Source organism: Muntiacus reevesi, chromosome 3, assembly GCF_963930625.1.
Source record: "Muntiacus reevesi chromosome 3, mMunRee1.1, whole genome shotgun sequence".
Taxonomy (NCBI): domain Eukaryota; kingdom Metazoa; phylum Chordata; class Mammalia; order Artiodactyla; family Cervidae; genus Muntiacus; species Muntiacus reevesi.
This window is the reverse complement of record NC_089251.1, coordinates 18127384-18152679: the sequence shown is the minus strand read 5'-3', so window position 1 is coordinate 18152679 and position 25296 is coordinate 18127384. Positions and strand designations below refer to the sequence as shown.

Sequence of the window (25296 nt, the reverse complement as noted above, 5' to 3'; positions counted from 1 at the left end):
AAAATTCCACGAACAGAGGAGCCTGGTGAGCTACAGTCCATGGGGTTGCAAAGAGTCAGACATTACTGAAGCAACTGAACACTCAAAAGATTAAAAACATGAAAAACACCATGTCCATTTAAAAGTATTTTATTTTTTTCCAGTCAGATGACTAGTTAACAAGAAGAGTAAACTTATTAAACATGCTCTAATTAGGACAATGAAAATAACTGATTTAGGTTATACAATATATACAGTTGCGCTGCAACTAGACGGAAATAATCGAGTGAATGAATTGAATATCATACATCTCAGATAGCATCCAGGCTGCAGTCGTGGTTCCCACCCTTCACAGATCACACGCTAACCATTAGTCTGTGGACAGATTTCTGAGTTGCCATCCCTAGAGGTCAGACCTGATGGAGGATGGCATGCCAAATGCCAGAATCCTGCAGCTGAGGTCACAAAACGTAAACTTTAAATATAAATAGATTATCTACAGTGTTTTCCTTTTTCTCAGTTGCTTTTTTTTAATTTGCAAAGAGCAAATAACTAGGAAAGGACATCATTAGTAGGGAAGTTAATATAATTTCTCCTCTGGCAAGAGTAATATTAATTACTGCACAATAGCACCACCAAATTGTAGACTGGGAAAATATTTCCTAGATATTTATGTATGTACCAGTGAACCTGATATATCAGTTTGGGACTGGTGTTCCAATGTTGATATGGATCAACATTAATTCCTTATATAGCTGGCACCAAGTAGGCAAAAGGCTGATTGATTATAAGGTACGGATATGGGAGGGCTGTGCTAAAATATACATATGAAGTGCACTGTGCAAAACATCTGCTTATGTTCTTCAATCTATGAGAGAATTAACTGATGAAGGGTTCAAAAACAAATGAACAATTAGTGAAAACAGATGTAGTGCTTAAAAAAAAAAAGAAATAAAGACTTTAATTACAGATCTAACACATTTTTACCCGGAACTTTGAAAGGTAAAAAACGCAATTGCCATACAACATCATAAAACATTCCAGTTTGTTCTGTCTTCCTTTATAATATCAGTGAAAAAAAAAAAAACAATGAAACTAAGGAAAAAAAAAAAGCTCTACACTCAATAAGAGTCTTGCATAATAAAGACAGGCTGCTTCAATCAAATGTACCATCATGACATGCAGAAACAGCATTGTCACCTTGCTTTCCAAGCCTATCCTTAAATTTACCGCTTTTGGTAAAAATCTAAGTGGGCATTATATGCCTATTTATTCTCAGAGAGCGCCATATTTTTCAACATACCTACTCTGAATCTTACACCCACCATGACTAAGTAGAGGTATGATAGTCAAGTTCATTAAACCTAATGAGTTTTTATTTTATTGTATACAACCTAACCCCCACCCCCCTGCCTCTAGTAGCTTAAGTTTAAGAATGATATGATGGACTTCAACAGGAAATCCGGATGTCTGGGGATATTTTATTACCTGGGACCTACAGATTTCTGATATGTTCGTGATTACAAACAAGTGGACAGATTAAATTGCAAGACAGTGTAACTACCATTCCTGTTGGTATATTCTATGAATACAAGACACTAAATCGAGGAAACATTCTCTTGAGCTAGAAGGGAAGGCAGCGGTACACTCAACAGGAAACAGCGAGGACTCGGTGACGGTACTCTGGCTGCAACCAGGGGGCTCGAGAAAGCGAATCCCAGGACACCTAAAGCGTATAAACTAGCTTGAAGAACCGTGTCACAATCCGTCATCTTTAGTTTTCAACCGAATTCAGGAAATGCAGTTTTATACAATCTGGAGCTGATGTATGCCATAGCAAACCATCCCTAGTTGGCTTAGGTAGGCTTGTTCACAATAGTTTACACACTCATGCAGGACACAATGACAGCTGTAACCTCACACACCAGGTGCTGGAAAATACAACGCTTACGTATACACTCCCAAGTTGCTTTAAATAAATGTTGGGTGGATTTCAAAGGAAATCTTTCAAGGTATCTTTTTTTTTTTAAGTCTTTAAAGGTGAACTGAAGCACTTTATCTAGAAAGTGCAGATTAGCTGCAGAATTGGAAAGCGAAAGTTTACCGACTTTCTAAAAAGAATAACTGTGCTAAAGGTCATCCACTAAAGAAATGGGCCAAGAAAAGCAGGACGCATTTCTTCCCAACACCCCAAACTACTCTGAGGTTCAGCTAATGCTGTAGCTTCAGGCTTGATTATGTAGTTAAAATCACTTTTCAGGAAAAAAAAAATCACTTTTCAGTCCACCTCTTAGGAAATTGAGTTTTTCCTAATAAAAGTATAGCAATGTTTCATGAAAAACACAAAATATAAAAACAATTCATTGATATATATATATAAATTGCCTTTTGAGTTTATAAAGCAGAACAGTGGCATTAGAGAAAGTGGGTAGGGTACAAGTCATGAGACAGGTTATCCGGCAAGAGTACTGGTACCAAAATGAAACAGGACATGACTTTTAAAAGAAGTGTTTTCTTCAGTAGCAATTCAGTCAGCAATAAAGTGCACAAAAGACACCGGAAATGCGCCCTTGCGACTCGGATCTCCGTCAATGTGGCCGATCTGAAACGAGTACAAGGTTAGGTGGTTATAAAAATTCCAAATGCTGGAAACGCTGAAGGGCATTTTAGCATTTGGAGGGGGGAAAAGAAAAAAAAAACTGTCAGGAAGAACTTCTTCTGGGAAAGAATTACTTGGGTAAAACATCTAAGCTGTTTTTTCTTCCACTCACATTTCAAACCATCCCTGCCTACTACTTGGAACTCCTGTTCAAGGCCAGTCGGTGCCCTCAAAGACGCCCCCACTACAGTCCTGGCAGTCTTGGGGGGGACATATGACAGGATCTGACCACCACCCTGATCTGTGTTTTTGTTTTTTCAATAGACAAAGGGACTGAATGTCAGAAATTTGTGAGCTTCAAAGTCACAGAAAGTGGCAAACACGAGGGAGTCCTATTTAAATGTAGGCAAGCATTTATGAGACTTCAGTAAATCATTCACTTTTGCTCTGGGAAAATTATGTAAGTTCTATATCAAGTCTGATCTCAATGATGTAAATTAGGTAAGTAAAAGTCTAAAAGAAAAGCACCAAAATGTAAATTTTTTTTTTTTTAATGAGTGGAGGAGCCCTGGAGATTAGGGGCAGCGTTTCTGCACTTGATACGTTTTCTAAAAAAATATACAGAAAAACTGAAGAGGTTATCTTATTCTTTTTGGCCATGCCATGCGACTTGCAGGATATCAGTTCCCAGACCAGGGATTGAACCAGGGGCCACGGCAGTAAAAAACACCAAGTTCTACCCACTAGGCCACCAGGGAACACCATGCCATATATTTCTATAAAAAAAAGGCTGAGAGGCTGGCTGTGACTTCAGGTTTCCACTGTCCACTCACTGGGCTTCCCTGGTGGCTCAGCAGAAAAAGAACCTGCCTGCCAAAGCAGGAGATGGAAGAGACCCAGGTGCGATCCCTGGGTCGGGATGATCCCCTGGAGAAGGAAATGACAACCCACTCCTGTATTCTTGCCTGGGAAATCCCATGGACAGAGGAGCCTGGTGGGCTTCAGTCCATGGGGTCGCAGAGAGTCAGACATGACTTAGCAACTAAGTACACATCCACTGCTGGTGAGAATCTAAACTTTAAAAAGCACTAATCTGTCACTGCACTGTGGAGGAGGCAGCAGCCCGAGACTCCCAAGGCCACATCCTTGCAGACCCTCAGGTGCGCTCTGGAAACTGCAGCCCACATGGCCCGCCCACCCGAGGGGGGACCCCTCGGAAGTGGGGAGGAACAGAAAGGACAGCTGAGGCTGCTCAGGGCAGGACAGCCTCACCTGGGGAAAGACCCCCCCAGGCCCAGACTCACCCACCACTCCTGGTCCTCCTCGCCGTCCACGATGATCACGTCCCCCTCGGAGAACGTCAGCTCGTCGGGGTTGTCGGCCACACAGTTGTACAGGGCTTTGACCCGCTTGGGCTTCAGCTTGGTCTGTGTTAAGAAGGGGGCTCAGGGCTCAGTGTGCGGGGAGACACACCTGCTTGGGGGAGAACCGGGCCGCTTTGCTTCCAACGGGTCCCTGGGGTCTGCAAGCCTACAGGCCTGCGCGCCCACCAGGGTCAACTTGGGGAGGCTCAGTGCAGCTTGGGGGGGGGGACTTCCCGGAGGAGGCCAACCCAGGGAAGAGTGGCAGCCTGGTGCCTGGTGTGCAGGCGGGTCGATCCTAGAGCCAGCCCGTCAGCTGTGAGCTCTGGGCCATGTCCAGCTTAGATCTGAGCCCTTGGAGGGCAACCCGCACGCTCCTGGCCAGAGCAGAGAGGCAGAAAAGAAGGGGTTCGTCCACTCACCGTCTGGGACTTCCTGGGCATGGGCGCAGGGGGCTGCATGACCATGGCATTGGACAGAGGACCCAGAGCTTCTGTTCCAGAGAGGTCCACTGCTTTAGGGCCAAAATGAGTCAACTTCACAATATGCTCCCTCAGCCATCACCACGAGACAGAAGCAACGTAAAAGCCATTGTGTCAGATTCACAAGGCAGGTTTCCTGAGGTTTTTCTAATTGACAGAAAATCCCCTGAAGGCCAAAGAAACTTGTGACTTCCCTGCGGCCTTTGTACACTGTGCCGGCCTGCAGCTGTCATTGTGGGGCAGACGCTATAACCTCCTCCACTGACCACCTCCCCCATCCCCTGCCGGGCCCCCCACCCGCCCCCAGTGGCAGAAGGGGAGTGGAATGTGGGGTATGGTACCGGGCAGCCCCGGGAACAGGGGCACCAGGGGCTCTGCGGGGGGCGGGGTGGCTGCCCTGCCCTGGACAGGACAGCTGGGCCAGGAGACAGAGCTGACCGCGACGGGACACATCCCCCACTCTGCCCTCACAGACCAGTTCACGTGAAATAATTACCAGGTCCTCTCGGCTGGCCTTTGTTAATCAGTGGGCTTGACTTGTCAGGCCTGCGAAGAAGGGGAAATAGTGTCACTGGTACATGCATGCACGCTAAGTTGCTCAGTCGTGTCCAACTCTGGGCGACCCCAGACTGTAACCCACCACACTCCTCTGTCCATGGGATTCTCCAGCCAGAATACTGGAGTGGGTTGCCATGCCCTTCTCCAGGGGAACTTCCTGACCCAGGGATTGAACCCGCGTCTCTTACGTCTCCTGCATTGGCAGGCGGGTTCTTGACCATGATTGGGCAGCCCAGAGTCACTGGTACAGTAGGCCCAAAAGGCATGTGACCACCCTACCTCACTCCCTGTTCTACAGGACCTGTCCGTGTTCAAACTGAAAACGGGCAAGCTAATTTTATCAACTGCCATCCAAGTTAATTCTTTTTCTCTTGGAAAAAGAGAGAGAGGCCCAGAGGACAGCGCCAGCCCCAGGGGTTCCTTTTTCGAAAACTAGGCTCCTCCCGGGACTCCTCTGTTCTGTGTAAGCCTGCAGCTGACACCCCAGGTCTGGGCAGGAAGCTGGGCGCTGAGAACCAGCTCTGCCTCCGACGTTCCTGTCCCACGTGGCCCAGGTCTCCTCCGGTGTCAGGTGGGGCTGGATCAATCCGCGGGCCCTGGGGGCTCTGCCAGGACTGTCTGGGCCCCACTGGCCTGTGTCGTCCTCTGTACCATGACCCCTGCTGCCTGTAACCCCCTGAGACTGACCATGGCTCGGCTCCCCTCAGGACCGAGGGGCCAAGTGAAAGCTTATCCTTATTTCTACGTTCGACTACCAGAAAACACGCTCCGTTCAGGCAATAGACTAGAAGTCTGTTCTGTAAGGAACCTGCGGTGTCCAATACTAGGGCCACCCAGGGAGACTGCTCTGTACGGCAAGACCCATGCCAGCAGCTCCTCTGTGCATCAGGGTGCAGTCTGCCAGCTTCTAGTGCTGCAACTGAAGGGGCAACTTAGTGACAGGGAAGGCCACACCTACGGGAAACATCTATGACATAACAGAAGTCAGAACGGAAAGAATCGTGGAAGAGATGAGAGAAAATGAGTCCGTGAAACCAATAGGATGCTATTAACATGAACATTATATGATCACAAAAAGCTGAGAAAATCTCCCAGAAAGCTGACTGTAAAAAGCAAGCAAGCGAGCAAGCAGGGAAACAAGGCCAGAATGGAGAACCAGAAGCGGGCTGGGAGCTGGCCCCTCTGCAGTGCAGCTGCACTTCCAGCCCCTGCCTCTAGGTGGGGCCCCGGGACTGGCCTGAGCGAGAGCATCACTCAGGCCCCAGGAGTTTGCTAGCCCTCCCAGTTTCTCCTGCAGTATTAAGCCTCAGTCAGTTCAGTCGCTCAGCCGTGTCCGACTCTTTGCGGCCCCGTGGACTGCAGCACGCCAGGCTTCCCTGTCCATCACTAACTCCCAGAGCTAGCTCAAACTCATGTCCATCACGTTGGCGATGCCATCCAACCATCTCATCCTCTGTCATCCCCTTCTCCTCCTGCCTTCAATCTTTTCCAGCATCAGGGTCTTTTCAAATGAGTTGGTTCTTCATATCAGGTGACCAAAGTATTGGAGTTTCAGCTTCAGCATCAGTCCTTCCAATGAATATTCAGGACTGATTTCCTTTAGGATGGACTGGTTGGATTTCCTTGCAGTCCAAGGGACTCTCAAGAGTCTCCTCCAATGCCACAGTTCAAAAGCAGCAGTTCTTCAGTGCTCAGCTTTCTTTATAGTCCAACTCTCATATCCATACATGACTACTGGAAAAACCATAGCTTTGACTAGATGGACCTTTGTTGGCAAAGTAATGTCTCTGCTTTTTAATATGTTGTCTAGGTTGGTCATAGTTTTTCTTTCAAGGAACAAGCGTATTTTAATTTCAAGGCTGCAGTCACCATCTGCACTGATTTTGGAGCCCCCCAAAATAAAGTTTCTCACTGTTTTCATTGCTTCCCCATCTATCTGCCATGAAGTGATGGGACCAGATGTCATGATCTTAGTTTTCTGAATGTTGAGTTTTAAGCCAATTTTTTCACTCTCCTCTTTCACTTTCATCAAGAGGCTCTTTAGTTCTTCACTTTCTGCCATAAGGGTGGTGTCATCTGCACATATGAGGTTATTGACATTTCTCCCGGCAATCTTGAATTAACGCTTGGCCCAGGGGATAAAGATGGTAGAGTCAGTAGAAGGGGTCTGGGTCTCTGACTCACCCCCTTGGGTTTGCTGTACAAGCAAGAATGGGGACACTCAACTCGTGGGAGCAAGAAGTGAATTCCTTATTTAAACCACTGAGATGGTCCAGGGGTAGGCTGTTAGAGCAATCAGCTTACTCTAATAAAGAGAAAAGGTGATACACATAGAGGAAAGGCCAAGAGGATCTGATATCCGAATAGTAAGAATTGAACTACAAGTTAGAAGAGAAAAATACAGATGCTAAGTCATTAAAAAAAAAATCAACTGAGATTTCTCAGATGCAGGATGTAATTTCTATGTTGAGAGGCTCCATCATCTACTTGGGAGCAGGGACGGAAACAGACCACCTCACCCCGGGGAGTCAGAGCTCGAGGTGTCCATGGACGGGGGCCTGACAGGGGTTTGCCTGAGAGGACACAGGAAGGCATCCACCTGGCTGGGGGCAGGGGCTGGCCTGTCAGGGGAGCTGGAGACCCAGGAGGGTCCCAGATTCCAGCAGGGAGAGGAAGTTTGTGCCCAAAGGAGAAGGCGGGGATGGGAGATGCATTTCATAAGGGTGCCGATCAGTTACGTAAACATGGGAGCCGGACTTTTTTACCATTAGAAAAGGGAGTAACAAGTGCAGAAAGGAATAAAAAGCTATAATAGAATAAACCCTGTGGAGCATTTAAAACACCGAGAATGGACTGCATGGCCACTGCAATGCCCCACCCTCCCCTGACCGAGTCCAGGCTCTGCCTGTGCCGAGCAGTAGCAGAAGGCAGCCGGGATGCCCTGCTGGTTTCCAGGACTTGCTCTTGGGCCTGGTCACCCTGATGTGAAACAGGCCAGGACACGTTAAGTATTCCAGCCGAGAGCCCCAGCTGAAGTCCCAGCTGACAGCCAGCACCAACCACGTGTGTGGACTGGGGAAGCCTCCTCTGATGAATCGCTCTGTGTTGAACAACCCCCAGTCCTCGAGTCTTTTCAGGTAAAGGCCCAGATATTGTCAAGCAAACACAAGCCACTCCCCCTGTGCTGACCCAAACTCATGGGCGTAATAAGACAGTTGTGTCTTATGTCAATACATTTTGGTGTAGTTTGTTACTTAGAACCAGAGAAACTGGAGACAGTGTGAACTCATGGATTTCCATCCACATAGACAAAACACAGAAATAAACATGTTTATACATGTATACAAGCATGCATGTATATGTATGAATATACACGTATGTATCCCCAGTTCTGATCACTCAGAAGGCCTGCCTGGGAGCACTGACACTCCAATGGCAATGAAGACACCAACCACCCAGATCTTGGCGTCTTAAGTATCATTCCACTAAAAGGAACCATTTCTCTACCATAAAGATCCAGACTGAAAGCCATGAACTGGATCCCATGAGCTTTACTACAATAAATGTGATAAAGGACATTTATTTAGACAAATGGCAAAACCTGGAGTCTGCATTTTGGAAGGTAGGCTCAGTGGTAAAGAATCCACCTGCCAATGCAGGAGACATGGGCTCGATCCTTGGGTCAGAAAGATCCACCGGAGAAGGAAATGGCTACCTACTCCAGTATTCTTGCCTGGAGAATCCCATGGACAGAGAAGCCTAGCAGGGTACAGTCCATGGGGTCGCAAAGTGTCGGACACAACTTAGCTACTAAACAATAACAATCATGTTAATTTCCTGATCTGGCTGGCTGTATTATGTTTATGTAGGAGAATGTCCTAGTTTGTTGGAAATACAGGTCCTGCACTGCAAAGAGTTCACGTATTCAAGATAATCCTATGAGTGAACAAGTAAGACCTAGAGGCCCTGTGTCTTGAGGAGTTTAACTCCCCCAGTCCCAGTGTCTATGTTCGACAGAAATCTAAATTCATCATGTGGATATAAGACACGCACTGGTATGAAATGTTTGCAGTATATTCTTGGTAAATTATTTTGAAGACCCCTGAAACATAATGAATTAGTCATTCAACACTTGACCTCAGGGGTCATAGCAGAATTTGAAACGTGGATGATTTCAAACATTCAGAGAAACCCCAGCAGGTGAAGTTGCAGGGCGGGTGCACTGGGAAGCCCCCTGAAGGCAGGAAGCATGGATGGTGACCTGGCTGGCCCCCGAGGTGGACATAGACAAGCAGCAGTTACCCGGGAGCAGGCCTCTTCTGGGGGAGGCGGCTGGGCGGCTGGGGCGGCAAGGGTGGCGGGGCTTTGCTGGGTGGGAGTCCGGGCTGGGCTGGCTTGCTCTGCTGGCTCAAGGCTTCGATCACACTGGGCGTTTTGGCCACCGGAGGGGGTGGCGTGGGAGCCAGGGGGTCTGCAGAGAGAAAAAAGAGAGACAGACACACGCAGAGGGTCAGCCTCCAGGCGTCATATTCCCAGGCTCCCCACCCGAGGTTCCTCTGACGAGGCTTCCTTTTCTCCTTCCACTATTTCACGGGGAAAACACCCACTTCCACCAAAGACTTTTCAGACAGCAGTATCGGTGGAGAGTCTTTCTAGGCCTTAAGGGAGGATTAAAATGACTCCATGGGCCTGGGGGGTGTTTTCTCAGCTAGAATCCCTCCTGGGAAAGCCAACTGGGTCTTCCATCCTTCAGGGAACCTGGAGAAGCAGCTGCAGGAGGCCTGGCCCGGGTCCTGCCCTGGGGCCCACCCATGTCACCCAGTTGCCAGCTGGTCAGTCTGGGGACAGGCTGTGAAGGGCCAACTCCATGAAGGCTTCCTGTCTCTAAGGGAACAGGGCAGCAAGTTATATTCTCTACGTTTTACAGAAAATGAGCCGAGGCTTTCAGTGAGGGCATGGGGCTGGTAAGACAAGGGGCCAGACCTTGAGCCTCCTTCCCGTTTGCTGACAAACATCAGCGCCCTTCTCAACGGCCAGCACCCATGTCCCGCAGTCCGAGCAGAGGCAGTGACCTGCCCCCGGGCCTGGACGTGAACACCTCAGGAGCCTCGGCCCCAGACGGTGGAGGCGGGGGGCGCTGGCTGAGCAGGGAGGGGTCCAGTTCAGGCTTTCTTTCCTTTTTTCATAAGCTTTAAAAGCAAAGTCAAAAGGCAGACTCTCGCATGCCTATCTACAGTCCCGGGGACGCGGGACCATGAGGCAGAAGAGTGGGCTTCGGAGACCTGCTGGGCGCCTCTCACCATTGACCTCCTCGCCGCCGCCCCTGGACCTGGGTGCCCCTGCCCCACCGCAGCCTCCGGAAGCCCCTCCCCGAGGCAGCAGCCTGCTTGGCCTCCAGCACCCGGAGGGCACCGACTGCAGCCGGGGTGGTTTCTCCCACCCTAACTCCAGCTAAAGAAACCCAGAGAAACCCTCAGCGCTCTTGCAGCAGGCCCGCACCCCGAGAGCCCAGAGCCCCTCCTATAGCCTCCAGGCCTCACCTCTCTGGTCCAGTTGCCACCCCCAACCCCGCTTTGCACCCCCCGCCCCTCCCCCGGTGCACACATGACACTGAAGGGAAACACAGAGCAGATTCTAATTCACAGGAACACAAGCCGGTACCCCGAAGCACGGATCAGCCAGAGGAAGCCCCGGCACCGACGTGAGAGAGGAAGAAACGCTGTTGGAGTGCTTGGAGACAGAGCAGAGTGGGGGTGGACCCTGCGGGGAGTGGGACAGACAGCGGCCAGCTGCCAGGGAGGAGGGGGCCGCAGGGAGGCGGCCACGGGGGAGCCCCCAGCAGCGTGCAGGCCGGGGCTTGCTCCCCACGTGGCGGCCGAGAGGACCAACCCCCTCCTCCCCACCAGCCATCCGTGTAGTATGCAGCCCGACGGCAAGAAAGGTATAAGGAAAAAAAAACGTACTGGTAGATGTCACGCGGAGAGGGGGCAGCGGTGGATGGACAGCGGGCGGATCTGACGAAGATCGCTGCCGGCTTATACTGTCCACGCTTACAGAGTTTGTCTTCCACGGGGCGTTAGCGGAGGAGGCTGGCTGAGCTGCACACGCACGCACACGCACGCCCATGCACACGCAGGCATGCACACGCACGCAGGAGCAGAGAACAAAAACAGAAACAGAACACGGCATTATTGATCCTCTGCCTGTGCGACGGGAAACGTGACCCTTCTGTGGACAGAACAGCGGTCAGACCACAAACAGGCCGCTCATTTGTTTAAAAAAAAAATTCTTTCTGGCACCTAGAAGACAGATACCAATACACACCAAACCAACGATGCTCCTGGGAAAATTCCCAGTTGGTCTCCATCTTACCGATGTCTCTAATGGAAGTACCGTTTGAAGAGGGAACCGATAACCACAGTGACCCTCCTGAGCACTGCACTCAGGGATGGGACATCTGCTCGTCTCTACCCATTTACGTCCTCCCATGGGGTCAGCACCTCGCTGGGGGGGGCACCTGTCCTCAGACAGAGCACGTGAGAGGAGGGCCAAGTCACACACAGCTGGTGAAGGGCAGATGTATTTCTGGCTGGACGCCGGCACCTGGTGACACCCTTCCTCTGCCCGCTCCTCCTCACGGAGCGGCGTCTGCCCAGGGCACAGGCGTGACCGTGTCTGAGGCTGCATGTGGCTCACATGGCTGGCTGGGCCTGGAGATGAAAACAGGCCACAGCCACATAGGGCAGACCTGGGGTAGGGGAGGCTTCCCACGTCTGCTGACGGGGACAGCACTGACCTTCTTCCATTTGTTGGGGTCCACGTGGATCAAGGGTAGAACAGACAGAAAACAAAGATAGGCTTCAGTGGGCTGGAGGGGGTGAAAGGCGATCTCCATCATCAAAGGAAGAAAAGGGGGACCCTCCAAACCCTTCTCATCTTAAGACTTGAAGGAAGCCAAGAAACACAGGTGAACAGCTTTCTACCACTGTTCTGTGACCCAACGGAGCAAAAGAAAATCTCTCCACCCACGACATACACAGTCAGGAAAAGCTGCTCACGAGGTGCCAACGACCTAACCATTTAGCTCCAGCCTCACAAGGCAACATACACACCTGGGACCTGGGAGGCGGGAGGGGGAGGCAACAAGCCGCCCCCATGAGATCCCCGGACCACAGCGGCCCTCATATACCGGGGCCCCTTTCAGCTGCAGGGCGTGACCTCCTTCCTTGCACAGGGGCTCCCCGCAGGCCTGGGAGGAGGAATGGGCTCTGCGGGAGGGGGCGGGCTGGTTTCCAAGGACTGCCCGGAGTGGCCAGTGACCTCTGGGCCTCCCTGAGAACTGAGGCAGAGCTGTGTGGAAGGGCCTACACCACAGCCGGGGCAGAGGGATGGGGGTGTGGGGGCAACAGCCACCCCACTCTGTGAGCACAGACTTCAGGCCTCCCAGCATCACCACCACTCAGCTATGTGCCCCTCTCCAAGAGCAGCTCCTGCGAAATGCAATCTGGGACTTACTTCTGGGGCCGCCGTCAGCCTAGAGCAGCCGTGGGGCTTGGACATCACACCCAGGGTAGGCTCCTGCCCCCCACCCTCGGGAAGCCCCCTGGAGCCCCAGCATACAGCCGGCCTGGCCACCTGCTGAATCTGCCTTCAAGGAGCAAAATGGCCAGTGGGCCTCCAGTGCTGGGTAAATTACTTAACCTTTGCGGGCGGGCGAATGGGTGGGCCTTCAGTTACCATTTTTATAAAAACAGAAAATAGCATCCGGGTGTCAAACTCACTATGCTGTGAAAAACTGACTGAGGCCAGCACAGCAAAGCTCCAGCACCTGAAGTGCCAGCAGGACCCTTGGGGACTCTTCTGTATTTTTACAGCTAGGCTGAGCACTGCTTCCCAAATTAGCATCTTTCTATCCTTCACTTCATGGGGAATCACAGAGAGAAGAAATAATCAGATGCCACAAGCTGGCCGTGTACAGGCAGGAGAGAGAGAGAAAGGGAAAGAATGGAGGCAACGGGAGGGGTGGACAGCAAAGGGAACAGCATCAGGAAGCAGGTCTGCGGGAAACACCCAGGGACAGCGGCAGGGCTCACCCCGCCACCCCAGGCCTGCGCAGTGCAGTCCCTGAGTCACACAAGCCACCGCCCGGCCCAGAACAAGAAGAAAGCCAAGACACACTCCCACCATCCTAAGAATGATGGAGCTCATTTTGGAAGCAAAGAACGTTAAGTACAAAAGACCCAAAAGAAAAACGCGTCCTGATGCTGGCCCACAGGCGAGCTAGCTGGGGACCAAGCAAGGACAGAGTCCCCAAAGCGTGACCCCAGTCACAGCACTCCTGCACCCAGGGCAACCAACAGCTCAGTACATACCTTTGGTGACGTTCCGTGGGGGGAGTGGGGGGGCGCTGGCCGAGCCGGGGGCTGCAGGCTGGGTGGGCGGCGGGCTGCCACTCAGGATGGCACCGTATGTCTCGTTCTGCAGGAGGCTGGGCACGAAGCCCCTCTGCTTGTCCTTGGCCAGGCTGCCAGCGTCTCTCGCCAGAGCTGCGGCGCTGGATGGCAGCTGGCTGGGGCCCAGCTGGTAGAAGCTGACAGGCCGGTCTTCTCGCCGACTGGGGCTGGGCTGTGGGGGTGGTGGGCAGAGGTGTGTGAGACGCAGACGCGCTGACCTCCGAGTCATGGCTATGGATGTGCTGGTGACAAGCCCAGGCATGCCACTCAACCACCTGGGCACAGCGCACTTCTGCCGTTGCAGGACAGCGGCGAGACCTAAACCTCACTCTTAGCGTGTCTCTTAATAGACACACCCACCAAAAGAGCCATGCTTTACAAGAACCTGCAATCCTTCATCCTGGGAAGAACTTAGAACATAAGCTGCTTCATCTGTACCAGCCGGAGTTGGCCCGGTGTAGCTCTGCTTTCACTGCACGTCCCCTCCATGAGCATCCTTCTCAGACAGCACCCACAGCTGTGACCTATCCTCAACAGCCACACAGCTAATTCAGGGGAGATCAATGTCTTCCTCCCATAGAACTTGGGACCCTAAAGAGTCCTCTAGCTCAGGGTCAGCAAATTATGACTTGTGGGACCACCACCTGTTTTAACAAGTAAAACATTAGCAGAAAGCAGCCATGCCTGAGGTTTACACACTGCCCATGGCTGCTCTCCAACCACCCTGGAGGACAGGAGCTGGGACACAGGCTCATGTTTTAGGCCCACAAGCTTAAAACATCTGTCATCTGGCCCTTTACAGGTTTGCTGACCCTTGCTCCACCTGAAGGTCATATGCAAGGAACCAGGGACTTGGGTAAATTTGATCAAACTCCTATCTCAAATGTCAGCTTTGTTATAACAGCTGTGATCTTGAGCAAACTAGCCTTGCTGATCCTATTTTTCATCTGTTAAATGGGTACAAATTTAACTACCGGCACAGAGCCCAGAATTTAGCAGGTATGAGTACTGGCTGTCACACCCACCTGCCTGCACACGACCACCTGCCTGGTCAAGGCTCTGGCCAACCAACGGCTCACACTCAGCTTCAGTGCACAGAGCTTAATGGCCAGTGGTTCTTCCTATAAAGTTTAAATTCCAACAGGGAGCACGGCTGTGTGAACCATGCCCGCCGCTCTCTGCTAGTGATGGGGTGGAGCAGGGGGCCTGAGTGTCAGCACTGCTGCTGGGCTTTCACTGGGACCACAGGACCCGCCCAATCACTGCCTGCATGACCCTGGGAACCTGACAACGTGATGTGTGCCTGACCAAGAGGCACTCATGCTGGGGCAGATGTTTCAAAGCTTCTCTTTTTTTAAAAAAAAAAAAAAAAATTATTTTATTGTATTTTTAATTTATTTTTTGGCTGACCCATACAAGATCTTAGTTCCCCAAGAAGGGATCAAACCCATGCCCCCTCATTGGGAGCATGGAGTCTTAACCACTGGGCCACCAGGGAAGTCCAACACCTTCACCTTTTTTAAAGGAAAATCTAAGTATAAAATAACCAGCTCCTCTCACTTTGATACTGTTTTACAGCGAACTCAGAAATTCCTATTCTAAGAAACAGGATAGTCCAACAGCTTTCAGAAACGCCATATATTTCTGAAATATATACATGAGGACATTAAAGTCCAGCCGTAAGAATTAAAACCTTACATCATGGCACTCTAATTTCACAGCTTCTGGGCATACAGGTTTTGGAGTAGTCGTCCTGGGTCTGGCTCTAAGCCCTGAGACGGCTGTGAAGGTGGTTACCTCCCAGGGGTGCCCCCAAGTGCACAAGCAAGAGCATCCCGAGGAGCAGCCGGACAAGGAGGCAAGAGCCCCTGGGCAGTCTCCAAGTGCTGGCTTCACTGTGGCCAAGCCAGTCTCTGTCTTGAGGCTTGAATGGCCCATCTGATACAGGAAAGAGTTGGGCCAAACGAGATCCAAGGGTCACTGATTTCAGTGAAGGTTTTAAAGATCAACTCGGTGAAATCAAAAACCACTCCTGGGGGAAACATGGCTTTTCATCACATCATTCTCAGTAAGAGAGCTTTCTCTAACATCCACCAGAATCAGAGGCCCTCTTGTATCTATCCTTTGTATCAGAAGGTGAGCGGCTGCCATGATAACATAACTAATGTCCCGTAAAGTCACATTTGCAGGAGCTGGGAGACAGGGGCAGATGTAGGATGGGTAAAACCCAAAAATTACCAAGATCAGCAGAAGCAAAAAATAAACTCTATTGCCTTTCCTACAACAGCTTTCTGCCCTAAATATTAGGCTGGGGCGCACACCACTCTGAAGGATGCTCATCATAAAACTCTCCATGTTTTGCAAGCTGGCACAGACCTGCAACTTCTCGTCCATGTCATCGTCGCTTTCATCCAGGTCTTCGTGGAGCAGTCGCCATTCATATTCCACGTGAACGTGGGAATTAAACCTTCCAGACAAGGCCTGGTTCAGCTGAGAACGACAATGGGCCGTCAGTGACTCTGCTCACACACTCGACCTTGTAAAGCAGATGTGGACTGAGAGGCAGCGGGCAGCGGGTCTGCGCCCCAGAGAAGCTGTGCCCCAGCATGAGGCTGGCTTATTTAATTTGCTGCGTCTCAGGCCAATCGCCCCTCCCAAATCCACACATACCCTGGAAGCTCAAACCCGACAACTCCCATTTAGTGCTTTGTAAGCTGCAAAGTCACAGCATGCAGCCAAGGAGTGTTTGAGATCTAAAGGGCAATGGCCAGCCCTTGGGTACCCACAACTGCACAAGGAGCACTTAATCCAAGAAGGAACAAGCCCGCTAACTGTAGACCCCACTTTTCCTGACCAGCGCAAGAGAATTAAGTCCTGCAAAAAATGACATAAGTGACTGCTTTCCCAGCTTTCTCTGGGAAGGTGGCCAGCTGGTTTCATTCTAGATGCACAGGTGAGAAGTTATTGCATCAGATAAATGGGTGTCTTAGCACATCAGGGTCTAAATTTTCTCCAAAGTCAGACAGTAGCCATGTGATTTCAGGCAAGTTATTTAACCCTCTGAAGCTGGCTCCTCATCTGTAAAATGGAGTAAGAGTAGGTACCTACTAATCAGTGTCCTAAGGGGTAACAGAAGGCGCCCACTACTCAGAGTCCTAAGGTGTAACAGCAGGGGCCAACTAATCAGTGTCCTAAGGGGAAGCAGTAGGCGCCTACTTAACCAGTATTCTAAGGGGTAACAGTAGGTGCCTACTAACCAGTGTTCTAAGGGGTAACAGTAGGTGCCTACTAACCAGTGTTCTAAGGGGTAACAGTAGGCGGCTACTAACCAGTGTTCTAAGGGGTAACAGTAGGCGCCTACTAATCAGTGTCCTAAGGGGTAACAGTAGGTGCCTACTAACCAGTGTTCTAAGGGGTAACAGTAGGTGCCTACTAATCAATGTTCTAAGGGCTAACAGTAGGCGCCCACTAATTAGTATCCTAAGGGGTAACAGCAGGGGCCAACTAACCAGTGTCCTAAGGGGTAACAGCAGGGGCCAACTAATCAGTGTCCTAAGGGGTAACAGTAGGCGCCTACTTAATCAGTGTCCTAAGGGGTAACAGTAGGCGCCTACTTAATCAGTATCCTAAGGGGTAACAGTAGGCGCCTACTAATCAATGTCCTAAGGGGTAACAGTAGGCGCCCATTAATCAGTGTCCTAAGAGGAAACAGTAGGCGCCTACTAATCAGTGTCCGAAGGGGTAACAGTAGGCACCCACTAATCAGTGTCCTAAGGGTTATCAAGATTAAATGAGTTAATGGACACAAAGAGCTCAGGATAGTAATAATAATGTTCCTCATCTTCTACAGCAGCAACTGTTAATGGCTCTGTTTACCGAGCACTTAGTACGTGTCCACAGCTTCACAGAGTTCAAGTCCATGACGACCCTGCAGACTGGCGTAGCCGACTCCACGTTACAGACAAGGCAACAGTGGGGAGAGCTGGCATGACCTTCCCACGCCACAGCAGTAGAGCTCCCTGCAAACCCCGGGGGCCTCGGCTCCACTTACCCCCAAAGCCGGAGCCGACAGCACCAACCAGAGCCCAACCAGAAAATACTAACTCATGTTCCAAGTGTCCCGCTAGCCAGGTGGTCCCCTCCTCTCCAAAGGTGCCCCAGGACACTTGCTCCGAGCTGTCCCATCTAGGACACTGGGATCTGCTCAGGACCCTCCTGTGGACCTCCCCAAGGGGCACCCCCCACCCCACCGGGGGAGACTCACCAGCTCCTCGCAGCGCTCATGCCTGAGTCGCTTGGCAATGTCCAGGGGTGTCTCTCCCGACTCGTTAGCTAAGGGACGGTGGGATGAAAGGACGTGCTGTGGCCAAATCAAGCAGAGGTCTGATACCCGAAGGCTATTAAACAGAGACCCAGTGAAGCAGCCCAAATGAAACTGGACCTGACTAATGAATTCCGGTGGCTTAGCCCCCATCGGGGCTGAACTATTCTGAAATCATACAGAACTAAGCAGTGTGCAGTCAGTAAGGTTTTAAAAGACAAAGGTTTGAACTAATCATGAAAGTAAAAGCACTAAAGTTAAGCCAACTAATGTAAAGATAAACATCCAAGGCGTAATTCACTGAGTAAAGCAGTTCATGGTAATCCTCTAACCAAAAGCACTGCTAATCTAGTTCCAGGAACCTGGCCGAAAGACTTTACACCTCCTTTTATTAATAAGTAGTCCGTAAATTTGGAATTGTGTATTTTCTTCTAAACAAACCTCAGTTAATGAGGTTGGACGATTAACTAAAAAATAAAAAAACTCGGCTCTCAAGCAGGCATGAGCCTTTTTTTCCAGTCTTGGCTCTTTGTTTGATAATTCTTCAAAGGTCCTCCCCAGGACACATCACAGCCAGATGTCCTGGGGGTTAGGCTGTGCCCAGCCAGCTGCAGGTCAGGGCCTCGGGAGGAGAAAGCGATGGAAGCCAAGCAGACATGGTCCCTCACGGAGGAGGTTCCATGCCAGTCAACAGAGGGGCAGTGGGCAGTGACTCCCAGCAGTAAACGTGCCCACCCAGGGCCAGTGAGGGACCAAGTCTGACCTCAGGTGGAGTCAGGAAGAGGAGGGCAAGATGCCTGAACCTTGTCCAGGGTCACCTGGCCACCGGTTAACAGCTGCAAGCCATCCTCTGCCTCTCATGGCCCAGAAAACGCCGGCAACATGGGGGCAAGTCCATGAGACAGCGGAGAAAAACTGCTGGTAAGTATCAGACCACGGCAGCCTGGCAGAGCGGGCCTTGTCTTGCTGGGTGGTGCCGGCTTCCAGGCTCTGCCCGGAGCCCAGTGGCCAGAGGGGTCGGGGAGGAGGAGAAGGCGGGTCTGAGGCTCACCGATGCCGATGGAGGCCTTGCCCCGCAGCAGCAGCTTCAGGCACTCAGCGCTGTCGGTCAGGCAGCAGTAGTGCAGGGCCGTGCTGCCCTTCCCCGTCTGTTTGTCCAGGTTCCCGCTGGTGAGGACGGATGCAGAGAGAGAGGAGGACAGGGAAGTCTCAGGTCAGAGGACTGGGGTCCGGGAGCGGGAGAGGCAGTCGGCGCCCAGGTTCGTGGCTGGCAGGGTCTCTCGTCCTCCTCCAGGGTGGGGGGGGCCACAGCGCAGCCCAGGTTGTGGCAGGAGGCGGCCTGGGCTTAAGGCCATCGGGGAATAAATGACGATGGCAGAGCCAGCCGAAAAAGGGGGGCGAAACACCTGTTCACCCCTGAGTAGGCGCTGGGAGAAGCAGGTGAACCAGGGTCCCTCCCGCTGCACTGCCAAGGCCCCCCCCAGTGTGTCCCACTGCACGGAAGGCTGGGCTGAGCTCTTTTCATCCTACTGACGACACTCTTGCCAGGAAGGGGAAAAGCCACTTTTTCCAAAGTTCAGTCACCAGGCTCCTCTGAGCTGGCTTGCCCTGGACCACCCTGAAAACAGGCTCCGGGGGAACGAGGGGACTACACGGGTTCTGCCAACACAGAACAGACCGGGCGATCCCAGGACAAGCCACTCAACCCGCCGGTCACGCTCTGAGCGGGACAGCAGGGCTCCACCCTGAACAGACACGTGGGGACGCGGAGGGATCACCAGGAGACAATGCCTCAGGATCTCGACAGGAAGAAACCAGCCACGTTCACTGTTCCTTTTTTCCAAGCAGCTACATTTTCAGTAAAAAAGAGCCTGATTTCTGATCTCTCCACTCCCCGCTCCGGAGGAGAGGGACCAGCATTGCCCTTCTCCTGCCCCGAGAGTCTGCTCTGAGGGGGCTGGCACTGCATGCTGCTCCGAGCCCCTCCACGCTCCTGGTGCTGGGTGGGCAGCTCCTGCAGGTGTCCAGTGAGCTCCTGGCTCCTGGGGAAGGAGCTGACCATCCCCAAGCTCCTCCAGCCCCGGCCATCTCTTCCCTCTTCCCTCCAGGAACGGCAGAAGACACAAAACGCAAAACGTCTCCTTGCTTCTGTACTTGCTGAAGAATTTCTGTGGCTTCTGGCCATTCCTTGCCCCGATCCCACCCAAAGCCACACTCAGGGAGCCACAGTGCACCCCGACCTCGAGTCATGACTGGACTCTGGCCGTCAGGCCAGCCCTGCACCAAGCAAGGCAGGACGAACCTGATGGGAGCGCTGGGGCCAAGGAAACTGCCCATGCATGTCCTCTCCACAGGCATGCTCTAATTGAAAATAACAGCTTTTCCTACCAAGCAAAATGCCCACAACCCTGCCTTGGCCCGTGTTGGAGGTGGAGCCCTGCTTCCTGCTTCCCTATCCCTATGCTCACAGTGCTCTGCCTGATGTGATGGGACCCCCCACCTCACAGGACAAGCTGGAGGTTGCCCTGCCTGACGTCATCAGGATCACCCCTCACCTCACAGGACAAGCTGGGGTCTGCTCTGCCTGACGTCATCGGGACCACCCCTCACCTCACAGGACAAGCTGGGGGCTGCCCTGCCTGAAGTCATGGGACCCCCACCTCACACGACAAGACAGGGGGCTGCCCTGTCTGACCTCGTGGGGGCCATTCCCCACTTGACAGTCAAGGGGGCTACAATCAGAGGATGCTTTCCAGGGGCTCAGAATTCAGCAGACTTATTCACGGGGTGTCCCACTGAGCTCCAGACAATAGAAGCTGGATGCTGCAGACACCAGAAGGGGTTAAGACTGCACAGGAACACCCCACACCTGCAGCCCTTTCGCTATCCCATAAATCCTAGTCACACCTGAGGAAATTCTAGCACATTGGCCACGCTGCGGAAGCAGTGAGGCAACCCCTGATCCCTTCCCTAAAAACACCCAGGAGCAAAATCAAACACCAGCCCTGATTTCAGGACACCTACCTGTTCTGAACTAAAAAGTCTACAATGTGGAGAGAAGTCCGGTCCACGGACCTGACGGCAAGGTGGAGGGCAGTCTCATCCGGCTCCTGAAGACCAAACAGAAACATACCAGAGTCCCAAGGGGAGCACTCAGTTCTGCGGCCAACGCGAGTGAAAGCGTGTATTTCTCTTCTAAAAGCCTCTGAGTCTGTCCTTTGAAAAACCTATCTCTAAAATGTGCTACCTATTGCTAAGTTGTGTCTTGTAACCCCATGGACTGCATGTAGCCCGCCAGGCTCCTCTGTCCATGGGATTTCCCAGGCAGGAATACTGGAATGTGTCGCCATGCTCTCCCCCAGGGGATCTTCCCAACCCAGGGATCAAACCTGAGTCTCCTACGCTGGCAAGCAGACTCTTTACAGCTGAGCCACCAGGGAAGTCAATCTCCATGGCAAAGTCTGCCCCTGGGAACCTGTCATTTAGAGACTGGTCCTCGTCCTCCTCCCTCCCCGGAAAAGAATGAAAAATTCGGGGGTCTCATTGCAAAGTCCTCTCAAGCTTTCTGACCCCCTCCCTGCATCATCAACATGATGCAGCTTAGGCCTCTGAGAAAAGGCTTCTTCTCCCGGGAATGAACTCTTCCCAGAGCTGCCACTACAGTTTGGCTGAAGAATCAACCACACTCACCCAGGACTCACTGCCTCTTTGCTCAGGGTGTTTCATGACACTGTCAGCACTTCTGATGACACTGCTTTGTCACTCCCCATCAACCCTCCCAACCCTTTCTGTTTTTACATGTCCTTTCTTACATGTCCATTGGCCAGTGGGATTTTTTCTGTGAGATCCACACCGTCCGCGTATGCTTGAAGTAATCCAAAAATGTCTCTTGTTTTCACAGCTTCACAAAGACTGTGAAGTTTGGCCGCATTATCCGCGTGTTTTTTCCTTGCATATTTCCTCTCAATGTACTTGGCAGTGATGTAGTCCTTTCTTGCATTCCTGAAATCAAACATAACTGCCCTGTAAATGATTAAGGGTCTTAACATCCATTCACCTGTAATGAGTTAAAATAATCCCACCCCCTCATGGTAACAAGGACTGATGCTGAAGCTTCAATACTTTGGCCACCAGATGCAAACAGCTGACTCATTGGAAAAGATCCTGATGCTGGGAAAGACTGAGGGCAGGAGGAGAAGCAGGTGACAGAGCATGAGACAGCTGGATGGCATCACCGACTCGATGGATGTGAGTTTGAGCAAACTCTGGGAGATGGTGAAGGACAGGGAAGCCTGGCATGCTGCAGTTCACGGGGTGGCAAGGAGTTGGACCCAACTTGGCTACTGAAAAACAACATGGTAACAAGCGGCATGGGCAGAAAATTACAGAGCAGGAGGCAGGCAGCCTGCGGCTCCCCTGCAGCAGCAGCGTCCACCCTGCCTCTAGCACTTTCAGGAGGTTGGACACCCAAGAATAACAGTATCAAGGTCTGGGTCTAAGGACTGAGCAGCCAGGTTGGGGGACTGGCAGACTGCGAGGGAAGATTGTTTTCCTGTTGGTGGGCACCATGCCTGGCAGGCAGGTTCCCTATGTGCCCCATGAAATCAAACGAGCTGTCCATCTTCATGGTCTATTCAAGGCTTTAACTTGGCTTTGTGGGCACAGACCGCACCTCTCCAAGGAGCATAGAGCGGCATCAAATCCAGGGGAGCCAAAATCCTCCCCCGCTGTAGACTGCCAAGTGACCCTGGGCAAGTACGTGACCCCAGATCTTCTTATCTGTGAAACGCACACAGCCTGGGCGAAGCACATGGGGTAAGTACTGATGAACTTGAAAGATGGAGCAAGAAAAACAGCGGCTCCTGGTCCAGAGGACTGAGCATCTCACTCCAAGGACCATAACAAGCAGTCAACAGCAACCATAAAAACCTAGACGTGCCAAGGAAAGAGAGGTCTGGTCTTTACAAGGATGTATCCTGCCTGAGGACAATCTTTGGATTAAACCTTCTGGCCAAGTCTGTTATCTTAAAATGTAACTTATGGGAGTGGGTCTAGTGAGGTCTTTACAACCTCCAGACATTCTTTGGATTCATTGGAGAGTATATAACTCCATTGCTAACACTAGCAAAGGGGGTACTCTTTTGCCCCCTTCTGATGCCTATGTCAGAAGCTTTCTCTATCTCCTTTATACTTTAATAAAACTTTATTACACACACACACACAAAAAAACAACCTAGACATGGTGCTTGAGGGACAGTAAACGCTAATTACCCATGATAACCAAGTCATAAGGGTCCATCAGCTGATGAACAGGTAAAAAAAGATGTGGTGTCCACGTAACAAGAGTACGACTCAGCCACAAAAGGAATGAAGCACTCACATGGACGAACCCTGGAAGCATCCTGAAATCCTAAATGTAACACGCCAACACTAAAGTCCACACATGGTGTTATTCCATTCACTGAAATGCCCACAACCGACAAATGTGTAGAGACAGGGAGCAGGGGAGCAGCGGCCCCAGGCTGGGAGGAGGGGGTGCTGTGGGGAGGAGGGGTGTAAGGGGACAGAGTAGGGGATGGTTTACAGGTACGGGGCTTTCTGCTGGGATGAAGAAAATGTTCTAAAATTGCTTGTGGTGATGGAAGAACAACTGAGAATATACTAGAAGCCAGTGAACTGTACTTTAAATGGGTGAACTGTGATTGTATGTGACTCATATTTCAACCAAGTTGTTAAAAATTCCAAGACAAAAACTCAGCACGGATCAAGGTGTTTCCGCCTCCCCACCCCCCCAACCCCGGTGACTCTGGGCCAGCGACTCAAACCTCCTCATCCTGTGCAAGTGTACACGGCCTGTGAGGCGTGCACAAGCCAACGACATCTGTTCGCAGGCCTCTTTGGGATCACAGAGACAGAGACAGCACACTGAGGCCTTCAGACCAGGGTTCTGTATGCAGTAACCAGGGCAGCACGGGAGTGAAGAGGTGCTGGGGGAACCCACCAGCTCTTCCTGGCCGGGGCACCGCTCGCTGCTTCCCTGGGGAGCAGGGCCACACCCATCACATCTGCTTCTATGATCGTCAGGACCCAAGGCCCCCGGGTCAACCCACGTGGGTCCTCGCTGCAGCCCACCAGGGTTCAGGAGCGGGTGGGTCAACTACGGGATCCCAATGGGGGCACACAACACTTTGCCGGCTTCACCTAATAAACCACCACCTAAGTGTCCATAGACGCTGCCTCGTGTAAACTGTGCTGGGGGACTTCACACGTGTCCCCCACAGGTTACTGGGTGGAGCTGTGCTGTCCATCTATCTGACCCTTGCAACAGCGTTGTGAACGTGAGCCCATGCCCTCCAGCAGCCCGGCAGCTCCGAGGGCCGCCCTGGTCCACTGGACTGAGCTATCCTCGCAGGGGCTCCTGGCCAGAGCGATGCTCTGGCTACTGCCTGGTGACCGTCCCGCTGGACAAAACCAACAACCAGTCTGATGAAACTCTACAGGTCTCTTAGGACGGGCGGCAGGGCTGGACAGGTATCAAGGCTTAGATGGCTCCAATAATCACTTTGGGACAGAATCACTATGAACCCTCAGGAAGGGGCTAGTGATAAACTGGACCTTGTACTTACTTGTCCAGGCTTTGGGTCCCAAACCCAGAAGGTGGTCCCTCCACCAGCACAGGTACAGGTCTGTTGGGACCACACCAGGCCCCACAGATTCCTGGTGGAGGTTGACTCTGCCAGTGTGACCTCTCCACCTCTTCTTTTTTTGGGAAAGGTTAAGGCTTTTGGAGGAAAGCAATGAATTTAATAATAATGTGTTTGGCATGTGTTCAGAGAGGGAGGCTTCTTATACTTCCAAAGGACAGGGCGTGTGTGAGAGCCCTGAATCACGGGAGAGAAACGGTTCTGGCCTCAGTGAGCAGGAAGCTCCCTGCTTCCTGCCTATTTATATCTCTCAACACCCCCCCAAATCCATCTGGGGATTCACAGGCCACGAGACGGTCTCTGGCTTCCCTTTCAACAGATTCATCTGCAGATGGTGTGCTGCCTAGAGATAAAGCCAGGAGCAGTGCACTCCTTTTAATCTGGAAGTAAGACAGTAGCTTCTACAAGTAGTCACAGAGCTAGGGCTTCACCTCTGACTCATTGTTTCATTGTTTATGTACAAATATTTCCCATCACAAGCAACATATTATGGTGGGACAAACAAACACAAGTAAGGTGAGATTCAATAGAAAAAAGTATGTGGACACCTAGGTCCAATGTAAAGTGGGATGAAATGCTTTAAAACAGAGCTATGCCCGCAACTGGTTTCAGCTGAGGGGGCATCCACGTGGGTGCCAGTTTGCTATCACACTGGTCATCTGCCCTCTTTTTGGAAAAAAAAAGAGAGGAGTAAACATCCTTTTCACTGGTGCCAAGGCTGGGAGGTGGGGCAGGGGCTCAGGGTAGATGGAACATTTATATCCAAGAGTTCTATGCAGGCAGGATTCACTTTTTAGAACTACTTTTGCCCAGAATAAACAAATGCTCTGCTTTTATAA

At 51.5% G+C, this 25296-nt stretch overlaps 1 protein-coding gene across 3 annotated transcripts in view; it reads right to left on the bottom strand.

Moving 5' to 3' along the window:
- Positions 1-820: 820 nt before the first annotated feature.
- Positions 821-25296, bottom strand: part of ASAP2 (ArfGAP with SH3 domain, ankyrin repeat and PH domain 2) — a 154126-nt gene continuing 129650 nt past the window's right edge. For 2 of the 3 annotated variants that reach the window (XM_065928560.1, XM_065928562.1), the window contains exons 17-28: positions 21566-21755; positions 20778-20863; positions 18805-18920; positions 17697-17764; positions 15809-15922; positions 13352-13604; positions 10943-11077; positions 9282-9450; positions 4918-4967; positions 4362-4453; positions 3883-4005; positions 821-2581 (exon numbers count right to left, since the gene is read on the bottom strand). In XM_065928560.1, coding sequence (XP_065784632.1) covers positions 2507-2581; positions 3883-4005; positions 4362-4453; positions 4918-4967; positions 9282-9450; positions 10943-11077; positions 13352-13604; positions 15809-15922; positions 17697-17764; positions 18805-18920; positions 20778-20863; positions 21566-21755 — 1471 coding nt within the window. In that variant the 3' untranslated portion in view covers positions 821-2506. The remainder of the gene's footprint in view (positions 2582-3882; positions 4006-4361; positions 4454-4917; positions 4968-9281; positions 9451-10942; positions 11078-13351; positions 13605-15808; positions 15923-17696; positions 17765-18804; positions 18921-20777; positions 20864-21565; positions 21756-25296) is intronic. The other variant, XM_065928561.1, reaches the window with a different exon arrangement.